The sequence below is a fragment of the Coloeus monedula genome (genome assembly GCF_965178545.1).
Source record: "Coloeus monedula genome assembly, chromosome: 9".
Lineage (NCBI taxonomy): Eukaryota > Metazoa > Chordata > Aves > Passeriformes > Corvidae > Coloeus > Coloeus monedula.
This window is the reverse complement of record NC_138789.1, coordinates 25,780,212-25,803,021: the sequence shown is the minus strand read 5'-3', so window position 1 is coordinate 25,803,021 and position 22,810 is coordinate 25,780,212. Positions and strand designations below refer to the sequence as shown.

The 22,810-nt window shown below is 38.1% G+C and overlaps 1 protein-coding gene across 1 annotated transcript in view; it reads left to right on the top strand.

Moving 5' to 3' along the window:
- FAF1 (Fas associated factor 1) overlaps positions 1–22,810 on the top strand; it is a 151,106-nt gene that overhangs the window by 109,448 nt on the left and 18,848 nt on the right. Inside the window, exons 13-15 of the mRNA XM_082287217.1 lie at positions 2,032–2,186; positions 11,052–11,188; positions 13,642–13,730. Coding sequence (XP_082143343.1) covers positions 2,032–2,186; positions 11,052–11,188; positions 13,642–13,730 — 381 coding nt within the window. The remainder of the gene's footprint in view (positions 1–2,031; positions 2,187–11,051; positions 11,189–13,641; positions 13,731–22,810) is intronic.

Genomic DNA, 22,810 nt, shown 5'->3' with positions numbered 1-22,810 from the left:
GTGAAAAGAGGAGAGCAAAGCCATCCGCTTACCACAAAGCAGTGCCACCACAAAGGAAAGATTAAGGGTTTAGAGAGAGGTCAATGTGGGTTTTTCTCTAACTAAACACTTTCCTAAAGTTTCCTTGTGGAAAAAATAATGAAGTCATCTCAGAGTTTTTAAAGAATTTTTATTTCTTTTTCACCGTCTGCATTCGCTTGTCTTCTCAGCATGGATGTTTAATCTTTCTAGGCTTTGTGAATTGGTCCAAATGAATAAGTGGTGAGCTGTCTCTCTAGGAGCTAGAGGCTTATTCTAAGGCCCTAATCACTGAGTAAACACATCTTTGCCCTCCCTCTCTTACAACTGCTATATAATAGTCGAGATTCTAGCACAGTAACCTGGATATTGCAGGGATCTACGCTTTGAAATGCAGAACAGCTGATCCTCAAAAACAGACAGTGCCTGATCTTCCCCTGCCTCTTTCTTCTTTTTAAATTAAATATCACCACAGAAATGCTGTTTTATTGCATGATATTGTGCATCAGTGCCCTGGATTTTCAAGTTTAGTTTCAGTCAACATTGTTGGCTGCACTTATATGGATCTCGGCATGTTGGGCTTATTAATGGCCCTTCCTGGCACATGTGTACGTGGTTCTGAAGAACATTTAAATTAAATTAGACAAACAGTAATGCAAATTACTAATCCCTTTCCCGAAGTCGAATGTTCAAATGTTCCTTCTATAAACAGTCATTAAATTTTATCCAAAGCCAATCTGTGAGGTGAGAGCCATACAGGGTTTTTTTGCAAAGACAGCTTGTCTCAAAATTGCATCCATGTCTTGCTATCAATACACATCAATATCTAGGGTTCAGTGTTACTTCTGATGAAGAGATTTGAAATTACTTTAAATAAAAGTCTGAAAATAGCACCATATCATCTCAGCAAATATGTTCAAGTACTATTTTAAAATAAAGTAAGTAAATTTATATGGGTATGGGGGAATGGAAAGCTGTAATTTTCTAAATTACATTTATAACTCATTGAATGCCAGTAGCAGAATCACAATCCTTAGCTAGCTCATAGTCTCTCTGTATTTTTGCAGCCTGCTTTCTATATTTGCATGCACACAGACTTGCTTTCCAAAAGGTGGTCTGAGATTTTCATGGGAACACACCTGCTGGCAGCTCAAATTTTACTTGATAGGGTTCTAGAAGAACAGCACAGAATGTTTTGCTTCAAGAGACCATAGACACGATCTCAATGTGTAGTGATAGAATTGTTGAGATTGGAAAAAACTTCAAAGACATCCAGTCCAACCATTAACCCAGTGCCACCGTGCCCACCACTAACCCATGTCCCCAGGTGCCACATGCACACCTTTGAACACTTCCAGGGATGGTGATTCCACCCCTTCCCTGGGCAGCTTGTTCCAATGCCTGGCCACCTTTTCAGTGAGGTGAGGTGAGGTGTGGGCTCCCCACGTCATTTGGCTGGATGGAGAGCTGGCAGAACATCTGGCATATTGAGCTACAGCATTTGGGTGTGTAGGCAGCTGTGTTGTTACTTACCTGTTAGCCTCTTTGTTTCACTACAGAGGTGGTGATAGCAATGCACTATCATTTTTTTCAGGTTGTTTATAACTTTTTTGTGGCAGATGCCGTCCTATCAAGAGGTGTGTTCCTTGCTCAGGGAAATGTTCCACATGTTATTTTTATTAGGCAGCAAGCTGAAAAAGTTCACTCATTTCTTACGTCTGTTAATAAGGTTTTTGTTTTTCATTCATTTCTTGTTCTTTTCATGTTCTAATATGTAATATATTGTATTTGAGTACTCAAAATATTAGGAAGCGTCAAGAATACTTAAAAATTTGCAGGGATGGACCATTTGACTTGAAATCTGCTGGCTATTTTTTGTGTGTGCACGTTGAGATACTTGTCACCCTTGATAAACCCCATCCTTGGTACTAACGCACAGACCTGCAGCAGCAGCTTTGAATTGCTAAGTAGCCTGAGGAACTTTTCACTCATCTCTTGTCATGTCTTTTCCAGAGAAAGCTTCTTGCTATCTACCTCCACCATGATGAAAGTGTACTAACCAACGTCTTCTGCTCACAAATGCTTTGTGCTGAATCTATTGTCTCCTACCTGAGTCAGAACTTCATAACCTGGGCTTGGGACATGACAAAAGAAGCGAACAGAGCAAGGTAAGACTCTGGACTCTTGAGTGAGCAGCTTTTCTCAAGGAAGGCCCTTATCTCTGGCTATCAAATCTTTTGGTGCTTAATATCTATTTGGGCTTAAATTTCATGCTCATTCTCAGCTGATCAGTGAACTTGTGCTGGCTGACATTCATTGACAATTGGACTGGCCTTGTGTTCATCACAAAGTGACCTCTTATTCCTATGCAGGAAAAAATAGTTGAAGAAATTATTTCCTTTTTTTTTTTTTTAGTTTATTTTCAAACATAATTCTGTATTCAAACATATGCCTTCACAGTTTTGCATTGCAGTGCCATTATATTACATGACATTAATTGTGTGTATGTTGGTGTTAATGCAAGAGAGCTGTCTGGGGTAATAACTATTGTTGTTAATGAAAATTTTATTTAAAAAATAACATACATGTAATAAATTAGTATTAAGAACAGATTATGCAAAAAGTTAAATGCTTGCAATTCATATCAACATTTTTGAACTACAGTTTTCTTACAGAGCATTTCTTTGGGAATGTTCAGATGTTTTGGTTTTAATATAATAAAGGTATTAATATAATAAAATCTATCTAATGTCTTAGATCATAATTATGCTGATGAGTAAAGAAATTAAAACTGTAGATTCCACCTCCTTCTGCATCTTCTGTAGATTACCAACAAATTTTCTTAGTGTTATGCTAATGCCTCTCTCTTCAGCTGTTTATCAGTTGATCATGATCTACTGAAAAGAATGATTTAAATTAGTAGTATTATTGCTGCATTTAGAAATTAGGCTTGTTTGGTTCTCTAACTTGGACCTTATTTCATAGCCTTTATTTACCCAAAAGATGACTGATAAAGTCTTACCAGGATAACATCTTATGTATGTCACTATAATTCCAGTTATTCTAACTTTTGACTGAAAAATGCAACAGTCATTTGGCCTGGAATAAGGTTGACACTTCTTTACACAATTCCAGTGATTATTGAACAATGAAAATTATACATTTATGTTTCTTTCTCTTGTGGATTGTTAGAATAGAGCATTTGTGCTTTTCTAATCTTCACTATGTAAATTATAGTTAACATTTCTTTACTGAAGTGGCCTTGGAAAATGGAACAATCTCTTTTTCTAATGCACTTTTTAAATGACACTTGTGTTTCTCAGGAATTCCTCACTTGACCTTCTGCATTTTGTCATTGGAGGGATCAGCAGCAATGTTTCTAGTTTAAGTTATTCTAGAGAAGTGTAAAAGGTTATGGAAAAAAGCAGTTGTGAAAACAGATTAAAAGTTTCTAAAAAAGAAAAAAGTAAGAGAGGAAAAAGAAGCATCTAGGTTCTTTCATGGGACCAAATACATAGATTGGAAAGTTGCTTAAGTCTTTTGGTGTTGCTATTCATGGGCAGTAAGGAGCCTCCTCCTTTTCTTTTATCCCACAAGTTGGTGGAGAAGGAAACACTATTTCTAAACCATCTGTAGTGGCTAAGTTCAGTTGACTACCTGCTGTTCTATTGTCTGCTTTTCTATTTAATTCTCTAGTTTCTTTTATTTTACAATGACAAAAAATTGCAGTGTAGTTTCTTTTGAAAAACTGTGTTTGAGGGGTTTTTTTATGACTGACGATCAACAGCCATGTAATTGCTTTGTTGTGTTTTACTAAAGAAATCTATTAAGTAGCACAACTTTGATACACTAGTAATAAGAGTTTGCAGGTTACGCAGACACCTGTGGTGACCAAAGCGACAGAAGCTGCTTGTTAGAAAGAGCCTGTACAGCTGTGTCCTATTAACTCCTTATGACACTTCTTAAAACACAAAATAAAGGGCTTGTTTAAGGCTTTATAGCTGCTCTCAATGAACTTAGTCACTGATTGTGCTGGACGATAGGGTTTTTAAGCCTTCATTTTTTTGCTTTCTGTTAACAACAACAAAGCAACTGTCATATTAACAGTGAGGTCAAAAAATAGTGAGGGGTAAACAAGGCACGCTGGTTCGACTTAGAATAATTTCTCAGTTGTGTTTGGTGTCACATCCTGCTCCTTAGACTGTGATTTCTTCAGAGGGGGCATGATGCTTCCTTCTCCCTTTGCAAAGTGCCAGTGCACTGTGGGCATTCCCATAAATAAATACTCAGCCCCTCTGTTCAATCACTACCCTTCATGTGACACAGTGATAGTGGTCTTGGAGCCCATTCTCTTCTGTATCCCTATGAACACAGTTAAATGTAACTTTTTATTTGAATGGTGAGAAGACAACAGCAGCAACAGGAGGAACTGGGTTTTGCCTGCTGCTGTAGCCCAAGAGTAACTCATTTGTACTCTTAAAATTGCGTTGTAAAAATGCTGGAAAAGCCAGGGTGAGACTGCAGAGGAATCAGGCCCACTTGATTTACAGCAGTCAACAGGGACACCTCAGTGTCAGTAGTAAAAGACATGGTTTCAGTACTGTAGAATGACATGAGTAAATTGAAACAGATAAAAAGACTTTCCTTGTATAAGCCAAAAAATCTGACTGTTCTGATCTACAGATGTCATTCTATTCCAAAATTAGTTCTAATAATTGTTTCCATTTTTCTCATTAATGAAATGGGGGTCCATCCTGAACACTGTCGAACAAAACCAGCTCCAAGATTTTGTCGTTTTCCCCAGTTTTTAATGTGTTTGTTGGCTGACACTGATACAGGAATGTGCTTTAAAACCTACATTACTGTACAATAGCATGCTTCTTCTGAAGTCTCTCAATCTTCAATATCCATTCCAACAGATTGAAGAGAGTCTGTAGGTAGGAGTAAAATGCTGTGTGAGCACTGAGTGCCTGCCAGCAGTAATGCAAGAGCATCAGCATTACAACTTTGGGAGTCAGATACTAAAAAATTCTTTTCTGCAGCCACCCAGGACCGTCACTTTGTCAAAATGAAGGAGAAGTCTAGTTAATACAGTTGAGGGGAAGTTTTTTGGCTTCCATGGGTTTTAATTGCCTCTGACATCAGGTTTGCTGTGAAGGGAGCAGTTACTTTAAGTTCTGTGATTATGAATTTTTTCATTAATCATAATAAAATTACAGTAAAGAGAAAATAAAATAAGTAGCCTTCATTTAGGAAAATAATGTGGTGCTTTTAGAATACTGTTAAGGAACATATATGAAATCTTTATCTCCTATAGTTTAGACTTCAGCTTAGTGAGCAACTCTTTGAAATATTCTTGTGATCTGTTCCTCATCAAAGGAGGAAAAAGGCCACAAAGCTACACATATATCTCTAACTTTAGCTCTTGTTATATTCCACTCAATTTGAGGTGAATTGTGAGCTTAAAAATCACTGTTTCCTTTCAACTGCTTGCAGTGGAGATTGCTACCATGCCCCTTCAGACAGCAGAAGTATGGGGAGAGGTATCAGGGCAGTGGCAGTGGGGTTTGACTGCAGTGGTGCTGGCAATTCTGGCCCTACTGTTTGGTCCAAGCTCGCAGCTGCTTTGGGCCATCACTTGGGCTGAGCAAGTCCTCAGGTTTCCAGAGGGATTCCGGGATAAATAAGTGGGAGAGCCAGACATGAACAGCTCTAGTTCTGGTACTTTTTGACTTCAAAGAGTTGAATCAATACCATTGTTTTAATATAATTATGTGCATAAGAGTTGTATATATTTATGCAAACACATGCCTGCCTGATTTTGTTAATTCATTAATACGCATTAATATATTTGTATCCAGGAAAGATGTATAGTGATATATACATACACATGCACACATACCTTATCTTGGTACTCAGCATTTACAAACATAGATCATGCATAATATTAAGAGCTTTCCAGCACACATAGTGTTTGCCAAGCAAAACGAAGCCAAAACCATAAGGCAGTGACCAAAAAATCTGTAGCAGCTTTTTAGCTTTTGATATCATTGCCCTTGGGCACCGTATTTCAAGGTGCTGCCAGCTTTGCTCTGATGACAGGTACTTGTTAGTTTTAATGTTCAAATGATGGTTTTTCACTTTGCTTAAGCTTAGGAAAGAGTTAATTTGCTAAAGTGCTTCTCAGCAGCAGGTTGTCTTCACCTGCAATTTCCGTCATCAAGTAATTAGCCATATTCACAGTTGCTGACCCTTAATTCTAACCTACTGAATGATGCATGCCTGGATGAAGACCAGTTGACCATATTACTCCAGCTCCCCAATCCCATTTGATCCTTCAGCAAATATATTGCAGGTGTGGGGTCTGTGAGAACAGGAGGAGGTGAGTTAATTTCTCACTGCCTCTTCAGGAGTGACCACAGATTCTGCATATGTTGCTTGCAAAACTGTTGGACATGTTCTTTAGGCACTAAATCCTTGACAGGTTTCACAGAGCAGTGTGAAAGCGTTTTCTATTGTATTCTGCAATTTTTTATTTAATTTACTTTAACAGCAATACAGTGCCAGTCAATAAAAACAGGTCAGAAGTCTAATTAATGTTTTAAAAATAAAGGTTCTCAAACACCAGGCGAGTTCGTCATTTTCTGTATGGTTTGTTTGGAGGAGGAAGAGGAAAGAAGGTGAGGAGGGAACCCTTCTGTTCCATGATTACATCCCACCCGCTCATTTTCTCCTTTTCTCCTTTGCTTTTGATTTTAGTGGCGGTCTTAACAGAATGTCAAGATCAATTTGCAGCATGGTTTAACTCAAGGTTTGCATTCTGCCAGCAGCAATTGTCCTAACGAACAATGCCGTGTGTTCTTGTAACTTCAGAAGCTTTTAGAAGGCTCATGGCAAGGGCAGCATCTAATGACTTTATTAGTGTAGGGTTTCAAAATGGGCTCGGTAATTGTTCGCATCTCTTTGTCATTTAGTCATAATTACTGCACAGTATTGTTCAGGGTTGCACTTGTGAATAGTTTCCTAATAGCACTGAAACGAAGAAAAAAAAGGAAAAGGATAAAAGGTGATTGTCTCTTTAGATGGAGAACAAAACAGCCTGTATATAGATGATGGTTAAACTGTTTATTATACACCCACCAGAAAAGGTAAGGTATCCCTGCTTAAATATTTATGTGCTTCAAGGTAATTTCATGTTAGTAATCTAAAAATGTCCAGATTTGGAAAGCTAAAAATCAGCAGAGAATGCATTTTGAGCTGGTTGTGATTAGAAAGATAGGGATGTCTATAATATCCAACTATAAATAGAAAGTAGCCTCTCTGATGTTATCAAGGTCTTCAGTGCATCAGTTTATATGCCTTTAGCAATGTTTTAAGGTCATTTGAGAAAAATAGTTATTAAACCCATGGAATTAATTAAACTGATAGGTTTGTAAGCATATGTTTTAAGTCCCCACTAGAAAACCAAGTCTCAAAGAATGTTCTATCCCACTGTACTCAAACTACAACCTAGTTGATTAAGCTTGTTGAACAGAAAAGGTGAAAAATTCAACTTTTTTGTGTCCTGTGCAAAAGACGTGAAGGCAGAAAAACAGGTGGTTAGGACAGATTCATTGGACTGTTTTGGGGAAGGATCTGATTGTATTCTCTTACTTCTTGGTTCTTCTGCTGTATTTGTGCAATCTTTCCTCCAGTTTGGAGACTCTCATTGACCTTACAGAATTGTATTTCACTTGTCAGGATGATTCTTGTGAAGATTAATCTGAATTCTCTGACTTCCAATGTGCTTGTAGCTTCTCCCACTTCACCAACATCTGTAAAGTAACTGAACACACTCTCTGTTCTTATCGAGGCTATTATTAAGTCTGTATATTAAATCTACCTGTGTCAAGCCTTGGATATTCCTTAGGAAATCATACAGGACGTGATAGGTGGTGATGCAAATGCATCTGGTGTGTTCCATTCTTTGTGCAGTGTTCTAGCAAGGGCTCAAGGTATATTTTATTTATGCTTTCACCAGTGATTTTGTCTGATGTCCAAGGATGGCGTAATAGATTTCTAGACTGCTGTATTTTAGTCTGAACAAGGTTATGAAGTATTTATCTGATCTGTTTGAACCTTTCAGGATGGGAATCAGATCTTCCATGTTTTAGGAAGAGATAGATGACCCACTCATGTAGGCTTTACTCTAGCATGAAGAAGAAGTGCATAAAACCATTCTTTTTAGCATCTGAATCTGATGTTTAGTATGTGGATCCTGAAGATGATACCCATATAATTTGATCTAGGCTGCTTTCTGCATCTTTAAAACATGCCTTGTTTCTGTTGCTGCTTGTGTTTGAGTCAGCAGTTACGACCCTACCAGTGTGGGTAAGGCAATAACTCTGTATTATGGAGACCAAACTTACTCTAATATGCCTATTCAGGACCTCAGCTTTTACTCTTTAAAAAATGTAAATACCTAATAGAAAAATGTTATTTTTACATTAACATTTTAATGAGTCTTATGTTGACTTTGCACATCATATAATTACTATTAAAAAGAATCAGAAATCTTGCATATTTAATATTCATAATTGTTTTCTTCATGCTCAACAAAGAAGTTACTTTTTTTCCAAACCCATTTGTGAAATGTTAAAGTCTCTTTAAGGTTGGCTTTGGGAATTATCTGGTCATATCTGGAGAAGAGTTGTTCCTCATTCCTCCCCCAAGAAAGTCTGTGGCATTCACACCAGTGTTGGCATGAGCTGCTCTTGTCACTGGTATGTGAGCGAGCTGAGCAGATTGTGACAGCAGCAGAGGAAGGGAGCTGGTTGGTAAGAGCAGGACAGATGGCACCAGTGGCTGTAAGAAGTGACACCAAGAAGAAAAAAACCACCATGAGGGGAGATGTTGGCATCTGGCATCTGTTCTGCTGCTACTCAACCAGGAAAGTGTGTGTGCCCTTACAGCAGCCTGGCACAATGTGTCATCTGGAGCCAGGGAGATGAAGCCTGATTCCAGCCTGGATTATAGAGGACCCCAAGGTGTCATAACCTCTTAGGTTCTATGTAGTCAGCCAGAAGTCCTGCATATAAAAATTCATCTCCCAGAAAAAAGTTATAAAATCTTCTCAACACACTTAAATACTTACTCCATTCAGAATTCTCTGCATGAAAAACCTATACCTATAAAAGCATATTTTGGGACTGAATTATTGGTTGACAAAATACAAAATAGATTTTTAAAAAAAAATTAACAAACCAACACCTTTGACCAGTACAACTAATACTGTAGGAGTCTCTTTACTTTTGCTCCTTCTAGCATTATTCTCTACAGCACTTCTTCACCTCCAGTTAAATATTTTGTTTTTCTGAGAAACTTGAGCACTTTTCTTCTGTGGTGTGTTGAAGGCTGTTACACAGTTTTAATACACAAGTCTCAGGAATTCAGTTCAATTGTCCACTGTCTTTATTGCTTCCAGGAGTCAAACCTTGAACTCACATACATAATTTTGCTAAGGAGGATCACCAGTGACTTCTGTGAGGCCAACATTTCACTTACCTGTTCCCACCTTGACAGGAAAACATCAAAAGCTGTTATTTATCTGAAGAGTTGAAATGTCCAGACTTTACAGACACTATTTTATCCTGACCAGATGTTAGGTCTCTGTCGCTGTTTCTGATGCAGCAGAGTTTGTTCAGCTTTTTTGATGTCTTCTTTGTGTGTGATTGTTCCAAGTTGCAAAATACAGAGAATCAAGGAGTAACACTTATGGCTTTGAAATGCTTGCCACCCCCACCCATTGCCTTCCATCCAACTACAGCCAAAGACAGATTCTCTCTGAGGAGAGCTGTTTTAGTACTTCAGGTGCCTTGAATAAGCCCAATGCTCTACTTGTCCGGCTTATCCATTTTTAGCCATTTTATTGGAAACAATATATATTGATCTAAAAAATTACAATTTTGAATCTTTTCAGTATCTTTGAGAAGAAATTACTTGGAGCACTTGACATTTTAATGTAGGTTGTCTTTTCAAATAGATTTGGCTTTTAATGCATGTGACAACGGGACTTTGCTCTTCAGTTAGAGCATACATTTCATAGTAGTTGTTACCTAAAATATTATCATAAGGCATAAGAAAACACACGATTTAAGTTGCCTTTCATGAACATAATTAAGAATTAATAAGCCTGTACCAGTGGCTAGTCCTTAGAATTTCCACTGTTTTGCCTTTTGTGACCCGTGTTATTAAAAGTCCATTATTTTTACAGACTTTATTAAATTGGATCTTATTAAAGCATTCTATATTTGCATTTGGTCTTTCATAATTCATTATTATTATGACATTTACTTTTTACCATCAGATCTGAAAACATATCATAAGCTACCCTTTTCTCTTGAAAGAAATGCTAATTTCAAACAGTCCTTTAATGGAAGAGAAAAGCTTTATCAGTTTTTTCATTTATTCAAGATCGTGTTAAGAATACTAATGTTAGACTTCTGTATGCTAATATCTAAGAGCTTTTTTTGGTCAAAAGCTTAGAATTATTGTTTTTTAGATCACACTGCTAAGTATGTCACTGGCAGGGCACTAGTACAAAAGAAAATAAAATTCTGAAGTACCATGTTTTAATTCTGTGACTGATGAAACCAATTTCTTGGTCTTTCATTATTAAATTATGTTTTTTGCATGAAATTTACTATTTTTATACTTCCCTGTTTATTAGATTGTGGCTCTACTTAGTGTCTCTTCAGAAGTTTTGAACAATTGATTTAGCGTGATTATTTTGGGGGGTAGTTTTGAATTATAGTCTTCATGTAGTGTAGCAGGAAATGGAATTCTCCATCAAATAAATCACTGTCTCAAGCACTTGTTAATTGTTTTAATTTAGACAACCTGGAACCTATAATATTTATAAATATATTGTAGTAATTTAGTAATAAAAAGAGTTAAAGAGCTCAGTTAAACTGCTGAATTTAGCATAATTGTTTTTTAAAACTTATCTTCAAAAACTCCTCTACAATGTTAACTATTTTTTTTCCCCCCACAAGGTTTCTGACGATGTGCACTAGACATTTTGGGAGTGTTGTAGCCCAAACAATTCGAACTCAGAAGACAGACCAGTTTCCACTTTTCCTTATTATTATGGGAAAACGATCATCTAACGAAGTGTTGAATGTAATACAAGGTACAGTTCTTTATATTAAAAGTATTCCTTATGTGAGTATTGAAACTGTCACAAGAGATCTTTGCTAACTGTTTCTCTTTTAAGATGTCCAGAACATGAATTTATTGCACAAAACACACTTTCAATGGCCAGGCTATAATTATCTACTACTCATAAATGTACTAATTAGCATGGTGTTAGAGATTGGAGTTGCCATGACTGTAGTAGAATTATAGTTTTTCTTTTTTTTTTAAAGTGGAAGCTTAATTTCCTAAATAAGGAGCTACACTTAGTTTTCCAAATTTATATCCAGATACATTCCTGATTTCCAAAAGATTTTGGCTGCACTTTTTGCATAGTGCCAGAATGCATTTGGTTCTTTGTGTGTAATTCCTTGTTAATACCTGGGCTGCTGTTCCTAGCATTTGGCCATGAGTTGCTTTTTCAGACCTGCCTGCAGCATTGAGACCCCCACATCAGATCAGGATTTAAGTTCCTAATATAATCTCACATAGATGAAGCTTTCTGACTTACATGAGCAGTTCTTTCTGGTGTAACCATTCCTCTGATTTCACTGACAGCAAGATGACTTAGAAGTGGAGTGTTGCCCTTTGACTGCTGTTCTCAGTAACTTTTCAAATTAGAGCACATCAAAGAATGGCTGCCTCTCATTTCTTCTGCTTTCTCCACAAGTTTGCCTTCCTGACACTGTCCTCATTTTTTTATTGCTTATATCTAGCAATCTTTATTGTAATCTCCTTATTTTCCTGAGGAAACTCAGCCTCAGGAAGTGCTGGCTTTGCAGACAGGCATTAGTGTTTCTCTCTGCATCTGGGATGAATAATTTTCTTGAGGAATCTGCAGTGTTCCTTCCTGTAGACAAAGTGGTTCATTTTTGCATGGATTTTATCTCCTCAGTGCAAAGTACAGCACAACACTAATTCATTATATGAATGCCTGTAACTTATAAAACTTATTTCATAGGAATAATCTTATAAATAGCTTGGTTTTCTGACTTGGCAGTACAGTTCAGAACCTTTGCCATCCCACTGAAGTCAGTGGTGCTACTGACTTAAATTACTTAACTGCTTTAGCAACAATTCAGTCATAATACAATGCATCTTTATATTACAAAAGAATCCAGATTGTTTAATTGCCTTTATTATGTTTTAATGATTTGTCAGGTTTTCTGCACTCCTTTGCATTAAACTAAAACGATCACCTATTGTAGCCTTACTTAAATTTATCCTTTAACAAAAATCAAACAATCTCTGCTTGTTATTCTCCCAGGAATGGGAACACTGGTATCTTTTAACAATACTGCCCCAAATGAATGGTAGTCTCTGAAGTCCTACGTGTTGTAGCATGTGGGATAACATTTTCTGCTAAGGTAGCAAATGTTAGAAGTGGGAACAATGAGGGCCTTTCAGGGCTGGGTGAGAAGGCATGTTGACAGAAGAGATACAACCATATAGAAACCTAAGACCCCAGTGGCGTTTATTGAAATGCAGGCTGTCTAAGTTTGCTTTTGATTTTAATTTTTTTCCTGGGGTTGGAAACTATGGGGACAGTCTTGTTTTCTTTAGTGGTACTTGTTCTGCTGGGGTTCAACAGCTGTTTAGGCTGGCAGATGTTAAGACTTTATAGTTTTTGACCATTTCTCATGGTTTAAAACCTTTAAATGACTATGACAAGTGGCTTTAATGGGTAGTTTAGTCTTCAGTTTAGAAAGAGAAACCAAAGAATGCATCTTAGTAGGAAATAAAAGTAATCTTTCAGTCTTTTTGAAGGCTGGAGGTATGCTGGAAGGAAAACATGGAGAGGTATCTGTTTTCCTATGTATGTGTTCTATTTCATGATATACATGTGGATGGTATAATTTTCCACTTCTTCATTAGCTTTGCGAGATTTTTGAGAAGTAAATAGACTGAAGAAAATATAGTATTTGAAATTTTATTACTAGGTATACCCAAATATAATGTGCACACAGATCCATTTAGTCATTGTATTCTGGTGTTTCCATTCTTTTAAACCAATCCACTTGGCTGCTGCTGCCAATATCCTACCTTTTGTTGCCTTACTAAGCAATTGCTTCAGTCTCCCTGGGAATTCTAAAACTGTAAAATCAATTTCAAATAAGAGAATCCCACATCTACTGCTTTCCTTTAACATCAGTGACTAAATGACAAAATAGAGTTAATTTATGCAAGCACAAAAGCAATTGGTCAGATTTGCACCACCTGAAATTTTAACCTATGATCAACATTTGTAAAAATAATTTCGAGTTTTCAGTAAAAAGCTGAACTGAAAGCATTCTGCTGAGATATTTGAGATATTTGCATTTTCTACTCTTGTCTTTTTTTTTTTTTTTTTTTTTAAGTCTGGCTATTTCTTATGGATTAATTCTAAAATGACTTCTTTTTTGTTTAATAACTTTAATGAAATGAAGTTCAGCTGTCTTCCTTTGTTGCTAGGTAACACAACAGTGGATGAGCTAATGATGAGGCTGATGGCTGCGATGGAGATCTTCAGTGCCCAGCAGCAGGAAGACATAAAGGATGAGGTGAGCATTGGAAGTTGTTGGCTTCCACTAATCACTGGGGGTGTAAATTAACCAGATGTTTCTTTAGCCAGCAGAGTTGGGTATGCTGTGTTCTAGTGTCTCTTCCATTGTCAGAAATTAAAAAGGAAGTCTCCTTTGTGTATTTATTTGGGTTTCTCAAAACAACTCCTCCTTTTTGGTCTTGTCATTTTCAGTTTCTTTCCTTTTGCTGAACATTAGTCACCAGTGACTGTTTACATCACAGTGATATTATAGAGCTTAATATGCACACACAAGGAAACAACAATCAGATTTTTTCCCACTGACCAGCTCCAAGTCATAGGTAGAAAAAAAGCAACCCAAAAATAGATTAATATATCTTAAATGTGTTTGTTTAAAAGGGGGCTAAAACCAACTTTAACCAGTACACCAGTACTGAACCACCATTCAGAATGATGCAGAATGCATAAATGGGGACAAGACTTCTCAAAACCAGTGTTTCAATTACACAGAAGCAGACACAGTGAGTCATACAGCTGGAAGATCTTTATCTGTTACTCTATAAATTGAGAGTGACATTTTGAAGTAATGAAGTACTTAGGAATTTGTAATAATAGGTGTGTTGCCATTCAAGATTATTCTTATCCTGTTGTATAGACACTGATTGACAATAATTCACTAAACACATTCTTCACATTTAAATCTTGTATCTCATTAGTACAAGATTTACTGACTGTAATATGAAGGCACAGTATCTGCACAATATCTGTCATTCACTTTTTCTGCTTTATTTATGCTACCTGTAATTCATTGGTGAAGAAATTGACTTTAATTTTGTTAATACTGAACACGAATTTAAATATGAGGATTACAACAAAAATCCAAGGCATAATATAACTGAATTTTTTATTGCATTTTAACAGGAGTATGTTGAGTATGGGAGTTTTTTTAATGCTTTAACAAGAAGGTAAAATTTACATCACAGATGAGCTCCAAGAGAGGTTCAGAATTAAAAACTGTAAAAGTGATAAAAAGGAAGAAAACTGAGGGAAACAAGGCAGAGAGATAAAAGCAAACAAGGGATAGGAGAAGAAACTAGAAGTGATAGGATTGGAACAGAGTGAGGAACAGGACACCAGACCGGACGAAGAACCAGGAGCTGGCTCCTGTCCTGGGCTGCTCTCCATCCTTCACTGGATGGCCAAGAGCAGTGACAGTGACAGTCCAGTGCCCACATGGGTTTGTTGTCTCCTGCCTTCTTTCCCCAAGTGCTCTTCCTATGTAGGGAGAATGGAAAATTAATTTTTTTACATTTCTCCAAAATCTACCTTTGCCCAAGTCTTCTGTAGTCTTCTCCTTTTGTTTTTCTGTCCCTGAAAGCACCGGTGACATTTCTTCCCCAACAGGAGCTTTTTCTGACACACTTTGACATTCAGAAAACTGATGGAAAAATTCATAAACTTTGGGGGCAGCTTTCCAGACACTGTGGGTTCTATACACAAATAGGATATTTACTTACACCTTGGCTCCACTCGTTACGAGCACACTGAAAAGGTGATCTCAGACACTTTTGCCTTTGAAGGAGGAAGTTTAAAAACAAAAAATAACCTTGCTTTATGAAATTACTATGCCAGAGAGGGAGTATTTGACAAGCAGTCTGTACTCAATAGAGGGCTCTGGCCTGAAAACAAAATATTGCCTTTTTGTGGTTTGCTACATAATGTGTAGCTTTCTTGTAAGCCTTGTACTTGACAACTTCAAGTGTTCAAACATCAGCACCTTTTTTTTTTTAAGATCTTACTGCAGTTGATGCAATTTTTTCCCAAATATTACAATAGCAAACAGGATACAGAGTCCGGTTTCTGTTACTGTTTTCTTAATAGCAACAATAAGTCATCGTAAAACCACAAGAAGATAAGCAGAAAATTCTCTTGTGCTTTAAAAAGAGAAGTCATCAATGTAGCGTTGCTGTAAACAGAAATGTGTGTGAGGGAGATCCAGAACTGGAAACATTTGTAAATGACAGCATGAAGTCAGTAATGAGTGAGTTTATGCAGCTGAACTTCTCATGCACATGAAAGCTTCCAGCGCAGCCACTGCATAATTCTGTTTGGCACAGCATGTTTTGCAGTGCCCTCTGATGGTTATTTGTACAGGAGGACTGGTACCACTCCAGCTGCTGGTCCAGGTGTTCAGCTGATGGTGGCTGTAGCTACAGGCAGCTCCCTGTCACTGAGTATCTGCTGGGGGTATGAGATGCTCAGAACATCACCAACTTACCTCACCTGAGTGACATGAGCCCCCTCATTAGCTGGTGGTAATAACAGTATGTTTAGCTAAATCCTGTGCTTTTGTATCCAAGTATTGGTAAAATTTACCAGTTTAGCCTCATAACATTTTAATGGGACAAATCTGTTGCATATTTTTATAGCGTCAAATGCTAAAATATCATCACTTAACTAGCAGTTGGATGTTATTTTTAGATTTGTGTATTGCACTCCATTAAGCTATTTCTTACATAATCTCAGAAGAAATACCTTAAAAACATTGAGATGCACATGTCTGCTCGTAGTAACCCAACGTGCCTGTCCTGGTGTGTGACTTCTGCACCTGTTTTCTCTCCCAAGCTTTCTTAAAGGGAGATCAACCTGCTGTCCCATTCTTTTCCCAGCCTCTCCAGGGTTCTGGGTCAGTCATGAGCTGTTGCTGTGTTGACCAGATGACATTTTGGAAACCTCCTTGGTCTTTTGGACCATGCTGTTGATGTGCCATTGTACATGCACAGTCTAGGTGTCCTGCTGTCTGTTTTTATAACTTTGCTCCTAAAGTTGCTGTAAGAACAAGCCACAAACAGCAAAACTGGATGAGCAGCACGCTGATGTGCTCATATGGCTCTTCTGATAAGAAGTGGCCAATGGACATTCAGTGGCTGAGTGACCATCACCAGCAAGGCCAGTTGGCCAGGACGCAGTCCCACCCTTCCCAGTGCAGTCAGGACTGGGGGCTGAAATCCAACCTCACACTGTGTATGCAGAGTTATTCTGCAGCTACAGTAATGATTCCATGCACCTAATGGACATACTTTCTTTTCACAACCATGTTGGCTTGCCACTACAGGAGTTGACACCTCAGCTACTGTTCAGGCATTGGAGCTGGGGGTTTTTGCAGAGAGGTAATAAAAGTCATTAAGGAGTTTCTCCTGTAAGCAAGAGAGGATATGTCAGAGCAGGGATAAGCAGCCTCTGCCACTGTTGATCAAGGTGTGCACTGAGATTTTTCGGGCACTGACTTTGAAAAGAGCATGTAGTATCAGTTCCTCTTGAGTATCAGTTCCTCTTAAGTGTCAGTGCCTGGTGCTGGACTTAGGAAAACAAATAATAGCTGTAAAATTTTGTACGCCCTGGAATGTCCATTTTTAAACACCCTGTGAGCTTGCTTGCTTTAACTGGATAGTTAAATAATCATCTCAGTGTGGCGTGATGGGCCCGAATAGATCTGAGTTAGTTCCTTTGTGAGATTAATGTGAAGAGATCTGTGATTAAATCCTGGCATTACAGCACAACACACCTGTTCTGGGCTGATCCTCAGCATTTTTTCTCCATTGCCTGAGGAGGAGGCTTCTCAAAGGATTACAGTAACACTTTTTGACAAGCTTATACAGGGCGGAGTTTCCATGTAATGACAGGGCTCATTTGATGATGCCTCAGTAATGCATTTTTTATTTTTGCTGTCAACATTTATTACTGTAGAAGCATTGACTGTTACACAGCTGGTCCAACTTGTCCACATTTAAGTAACAGTAGGTCTCTGGTCGTGTTTATTTTTGTCGTTACGCAACGCTGGCACTCCTGCTCTCAGATTAGTCTTCAAGGTGGAGTTGTAGTACCCACAGTTGCTTCACAGACCTTCTTAATTTTACAAATACCAATTAAAACCTTTAATTCACTTTAAACTACATCTGCCAGCACGCTGGTCTTTAGTGTAAAAGAGAGATACTTAAGAATTTTTAAACTGGAAAAACTGCTGTCAACGAGCTCTAAGATAAACTGTAGAAAAATGTAGGCCTGCAGAGTCACCATCTTTGCTTTCTGTTCTTGGGTGACTTCTCTCCTTACTAGATACTTCTACAGCATGAGGAAAATATAGGTCCTTCCTCACCAATATCTGGATGGGGAGTTTAAAAACACTTGAAGGAAAACCAAAACTCCAAAATGGCAGCATAAATTCTTTTTCCTCTTTTCCCTGCCACAGCATTTTGGGGCTTTAGTGGCCAAGTGATATTTTCACAACTGTGCAGTGAGAAGCCTGGTATCACTATATCTTTTCCTCCTTTTCTGCCTCACTGCTGTCAAATGTAAGGGAAGTGCTTCCATCAGCTCTGCAGGAGACCTCTGTAATTTCTTCTAGGGACTGAAGCTCACATTAAAATCAGTAGAAATCAGGCATCTGAATACCTTGGGTAATCTGTTTTCCATCTAACGCTGTCATATGTATCATGGTGTATAGTGTTTGCACAACAAGAGATTATGAGAATACACGAAATTCATTAAATTCCAAAAGCATTATGGTGATGACAGTCATCTAGCGAAGATTGGGATTTAACCCCTCAAAAATCTAATTAGCACATTTACTAATTATTACTAGTTATAACTAATTAAACTACAGTAATCAAAATTTATTTGATTAAATTTTCCAGTTTTGTGTTTGTAATATGATCGCAGCCCAAACGATGGGCTTCCCATTGAGCACTTTGCTGCACACACCCCAGCAGGTGCAAGTGCTGCCTTCAAGAGTTTCCAGCATGGTTAGAGCTTTGGCAAAGGGCAAGGCAATGACAGAGGAAAGAAAGATGGAAGATATTTTATCTTGAGTCCCTGTGGCTTTTAGCCTGTACATGTTGATGGCTCTAGTCACTGAATATTCAGCCCAGCTGGGCAGATATATCAGGACTGGGCTGGCTTGTTGCCCAAGGAAAGGCACTGCAGGATTCCTTGAAGGTTTTGGGTTTGGTTTTTTCTTGTCACTTGAGTTAATTCCCAAAAATCAGTGTCTGGAACTGAGCTTTCAGCCTTCAGTGCGGACAGGCAGGATCCTGTGGTGGTTCTGTGCTGTTCTGCCCCTCACCCTGCCCCATCCTGCCTCCTCCCGTGGTTCTGCCACCACTAAAATGTCCATTTGCTTTGTCCTCATCGTTCCCATACACCCAATACGCTCAGTGTACACTTTTTCCTTCCATACATTGCCCATCATGTATGTTTAAGTTATACAATGTGCAAGTCTGTCATCTTAGTGAGTCAAATTAATGCCTTTCTTGCACTGGTTTGTTTGGACAAAGGGGTGTTTCTCTTTAACGCTCCCATGAATAGCCTTAAGCATTTGCAGATTTTAATTTCAGGAGTGGTTCAGTGAAATGAACTGTCTTTCAGATAGGCATTCAGCATTTGTAAATACTTTTTTTTTTCTTTCTTTCTTTCTTGTAGTAGCCCTTTACTTGCTGGTGCTCTGAGAAATGTCTTCTGCTCATGGTTCTCTGTCTCATCTGGTTTTACTTCACAGTAAAACTGGTCCCAAAGGGCAATGAGGAATAATATAACACAGCTCTCTGAGATAAATCACGTGCAAAGCTGATTCCTGAGGTTAAATCATTAAATCCTACCTTCAGAAATGACAATAATAAATAGAAAAAAAAGAAGATGATAATACAAATAAAAAAAGCCCAGAAGGGTCAATGCTGGCTTTTCCAGCAAAACATCCCATTCAAAAAGCCAAATATTTTTGACTTGTAGAATCTGCTGTCCTAAATTCAATCAAGAATCCCTCTTTGGCCATCATCCTGCATCTGAAAATGCCTGTCACTAGGTGTTTGAGGATTAGCTTCAACAAATGGTTTAGGAAATAATTATTTGAGAGAGTTATTCTGAATTTCCTCTTAGTCTTATCTGTCAGTTTTTCTTAGTCTTGATGCACTGGATGTTACTCAGGAGAAGCTTTTCTCTGGTTGGTTGTAGCTATCTCATAAATGCAAGTGTGCTATTTTTGTGATGACTGCATCTCTAAGAAACAGAATAGCAAAGAAAAGTCATAGCTAAAGAATATATTCTGTGAATAAAAGCAATTTTTTTCAAATTTTCAACCTTCCATTGAATGAATGTCCTCCTGTTGTCTCATTACCAAAACAGGAAAGCAGATATCTGTGACTTTTCTCCTTTTTAGGTGCAAAGGAGAGTTGTCCCCTTGCCTCAAGCCCAAAACCCCTGGGATGTGGATGATTTACATTCACACCAGCCTTCAGCCACTGCTGTGGAATTCACAAATGCTGTATAACCCCTGTTTCTGATGAAGGCTTTTTAAATGACCTGGGATAAGCCATGTCTGTTTATACTTTGATTTCTTGAAAAAGGAAGGTGGCAATTCTGCCTTCCTTGCAAAAGCACAGTGGAGATGCATTTAGTGATGTTCAGTCAATAATGTGATTTATGTAGGGTCTAACAGGAAAGTTTTCAGCTGCCTCAAATTTTATTGACGGATAACACTTCTGAATTTTTTTATATTAATTATTAGTGGCATGACTATTCTTCACATGTTCTTTGTTAGTGCAGTGAAGGATTCTCTGCAAAATCTTTTCTTCCGCTTTTCCTGTCTCTGCTGTGAGTTTTCTTTTGTTGCTTTCTGGTGAACTTGAGGCATCCTCATTCTTCTCTACAGGAAGAGATGACTAAAATAAGAAACTGCATTACAAAAGGGAGAACTGCTTCATCTAATGTTTAAAATTTGTCCAAGGTGTAACTCCAAACCAAACAATACCACAATTTAGCTGTAAACTCTGTGGAGGAGGTGGTTCCTGTCAGGTGTGAGCAGTATTAACAAATAGAAGTGTTAACACAGAAGTAGATACAAAGAGGCATTTCATGGGATTACGTCTGCTGCTAACCCAAAGAGCTCTGACTTCCAGGTTGGTTTGTAAGGTCTGTTTCAGTAAGAACACTATTATTTCAGTGAGGTGTAGGGCTTGGTGGCACAGTCATTTACTTTTAGATGTGGCTCACATATTTCTATGAGGACCAGGAAGTCATGCGTGGTAATTCTTCACATTCCTGACATCTTTTTCATAATCCGCTTCTAGGATGATGGTAACTGATATGAATAAGGAAGAAAGAATTTTAACTTCTGTTAATAGCTGGAATTCATGTTTCAGTTCTAGTTGTAGAACCTATAGCATCAGTATTTTTTTTTAATTTTATTTTTTGGTAAACTACAATAACTCTATCTTAATTGCTAGCAATCTTTGATGGAGAAGAGCCTGTATTTGCAATAGTTGTATCTAATCTTTCAGAGTTCTTTTGGGCATTACTGGACTTGTGTGACTTTTGAAATTCAGTATGTGAAGTTAGGTGTGATACACAAAGTTGAAGAACACGGAAGTTGAATAGGTTCTCTCTGAAATAATTCTGAATATTTTTTAAAGGCTTGTCCCCTAGCAGATTACCTGAAGTCATCTTCCTTTAGTGAGCTGATTTGGAAAGGTTATTTTGGTTCTCATTATTCTAAGATAAATTTTCGGGATGTTTATGAGAAGTCTCAGTATACATAGCACAATTTTTTTTTCTTTACTGTTACATTCCATCTATGAGAAGAATCGGGAAAAGCTCTGTATTCAAGAAGCTTTCCTCATGTTTGGATAACATAAGAATGGGAGCTGTTTAATTATTTCAACGCCTCCTCTTCTCAGAAATGGAATATTCCTGTAGGATAGTTTTTTGCTATCGGGTTCAAGTTAACTTCTCAAAGTATTCCGTGAGCTGAGCACATAAAACTTATCAATGTCCAGAGCAGGCAGGAAGGGGAAGGGTTATTTGGTGGTTATTGTCCTTTTTTGCATTTTACAAGAATTACTTCTACTCGTGTTTTGGTTCTGCTGAACAAAGTGATGGTTTCTAAATCTTCTCGGAATTAAATTCAGGACACACTGATTGTAGAATAACTTTGGGTCCTGTTTCTGTAAGGAGGAAGGATTTCCTCTGAAGAGATTTTGCTACTTTCCAAGTGGAAGTTGTATAGATTTCCCTGCAGTTTGTCCTTTCCTCGTGTTTGCATTCTACTTTAGAGATTTCACCACTGAGATGTTTGAGTTTTGTTTGAGGAACATCTTGGCATGTTTGTATGTTGTGATAATTACAGTCAGTATGAGCTCCTCCCATTCAGAATTGAGTTTTTGCCAAATAATGGTGTTTTCAGGAGAAAATTGATCACTTACCAAAATGATTCTTTTATGTGGAATAAACGTTGCAGCTGGATGGGAAGGTTAAAATAATTCTTCAAGAAGCAGTAGGTAACAGACTTTTAATTTCTGTGAAACACAGGTGACAGATTGCCCCAGTGCAAGTGCTGTGTTACTGGTAACTGCAGGGAAGGCCCTGCTGAGCCCACCAGCAGTCTCACACCTAAATCCTATTGATTTTTGTAGGGACCAGTGCAGCCTCTGCAGGGCTCTGGGGGGGATTATGAGATGTAAGAGGAGTAAGCACAGGGAAGCAGCCACTGTCTCAGCTTCAGAGGCTGGGTATGAAGCTATTGATTGTACACTTTGTTTTATTTGACATCACCCCAGTGCAGTTATTCCAGCTTTTGGGGATATCCACTCTTTGATCCTCCATTGTGTGGGTGACGCCTTGCTTTGTCATTCATGTGCTTTTAGTAAACCTTTATTTTTTTTGTGCTGTGATTGTTGATAAGATACTTTTTGCTGGCATTGTAACCTCCTGTTCCTTGCTTGCCTGCATCTGTCCATTTGAGGTACTTCAGAACAGGACCTGCAACTTTCCCATCTTTGTATCATATTCAACACTGTGAATTGAGGCGCTTGGATGATGTTTGATAGCCATGACCCTGGATGGACCCTGCTGAGCAGTTTTTGACCCAGGAAGGACCTGGGATTGGGCTTTCTCTGTCAGGACCAGCCATTACCCACTGTCAGTCTGAGTAGAGAGCCAATGAAAATGCAGCCTCAGCACCTAAACCACTCTTCCCTGTTACAAAACCATCCAAGCTGTTGGGTACAGGAGAGAAATCCCCACTAGCACCAGCCCACACCCCCCTGCAGT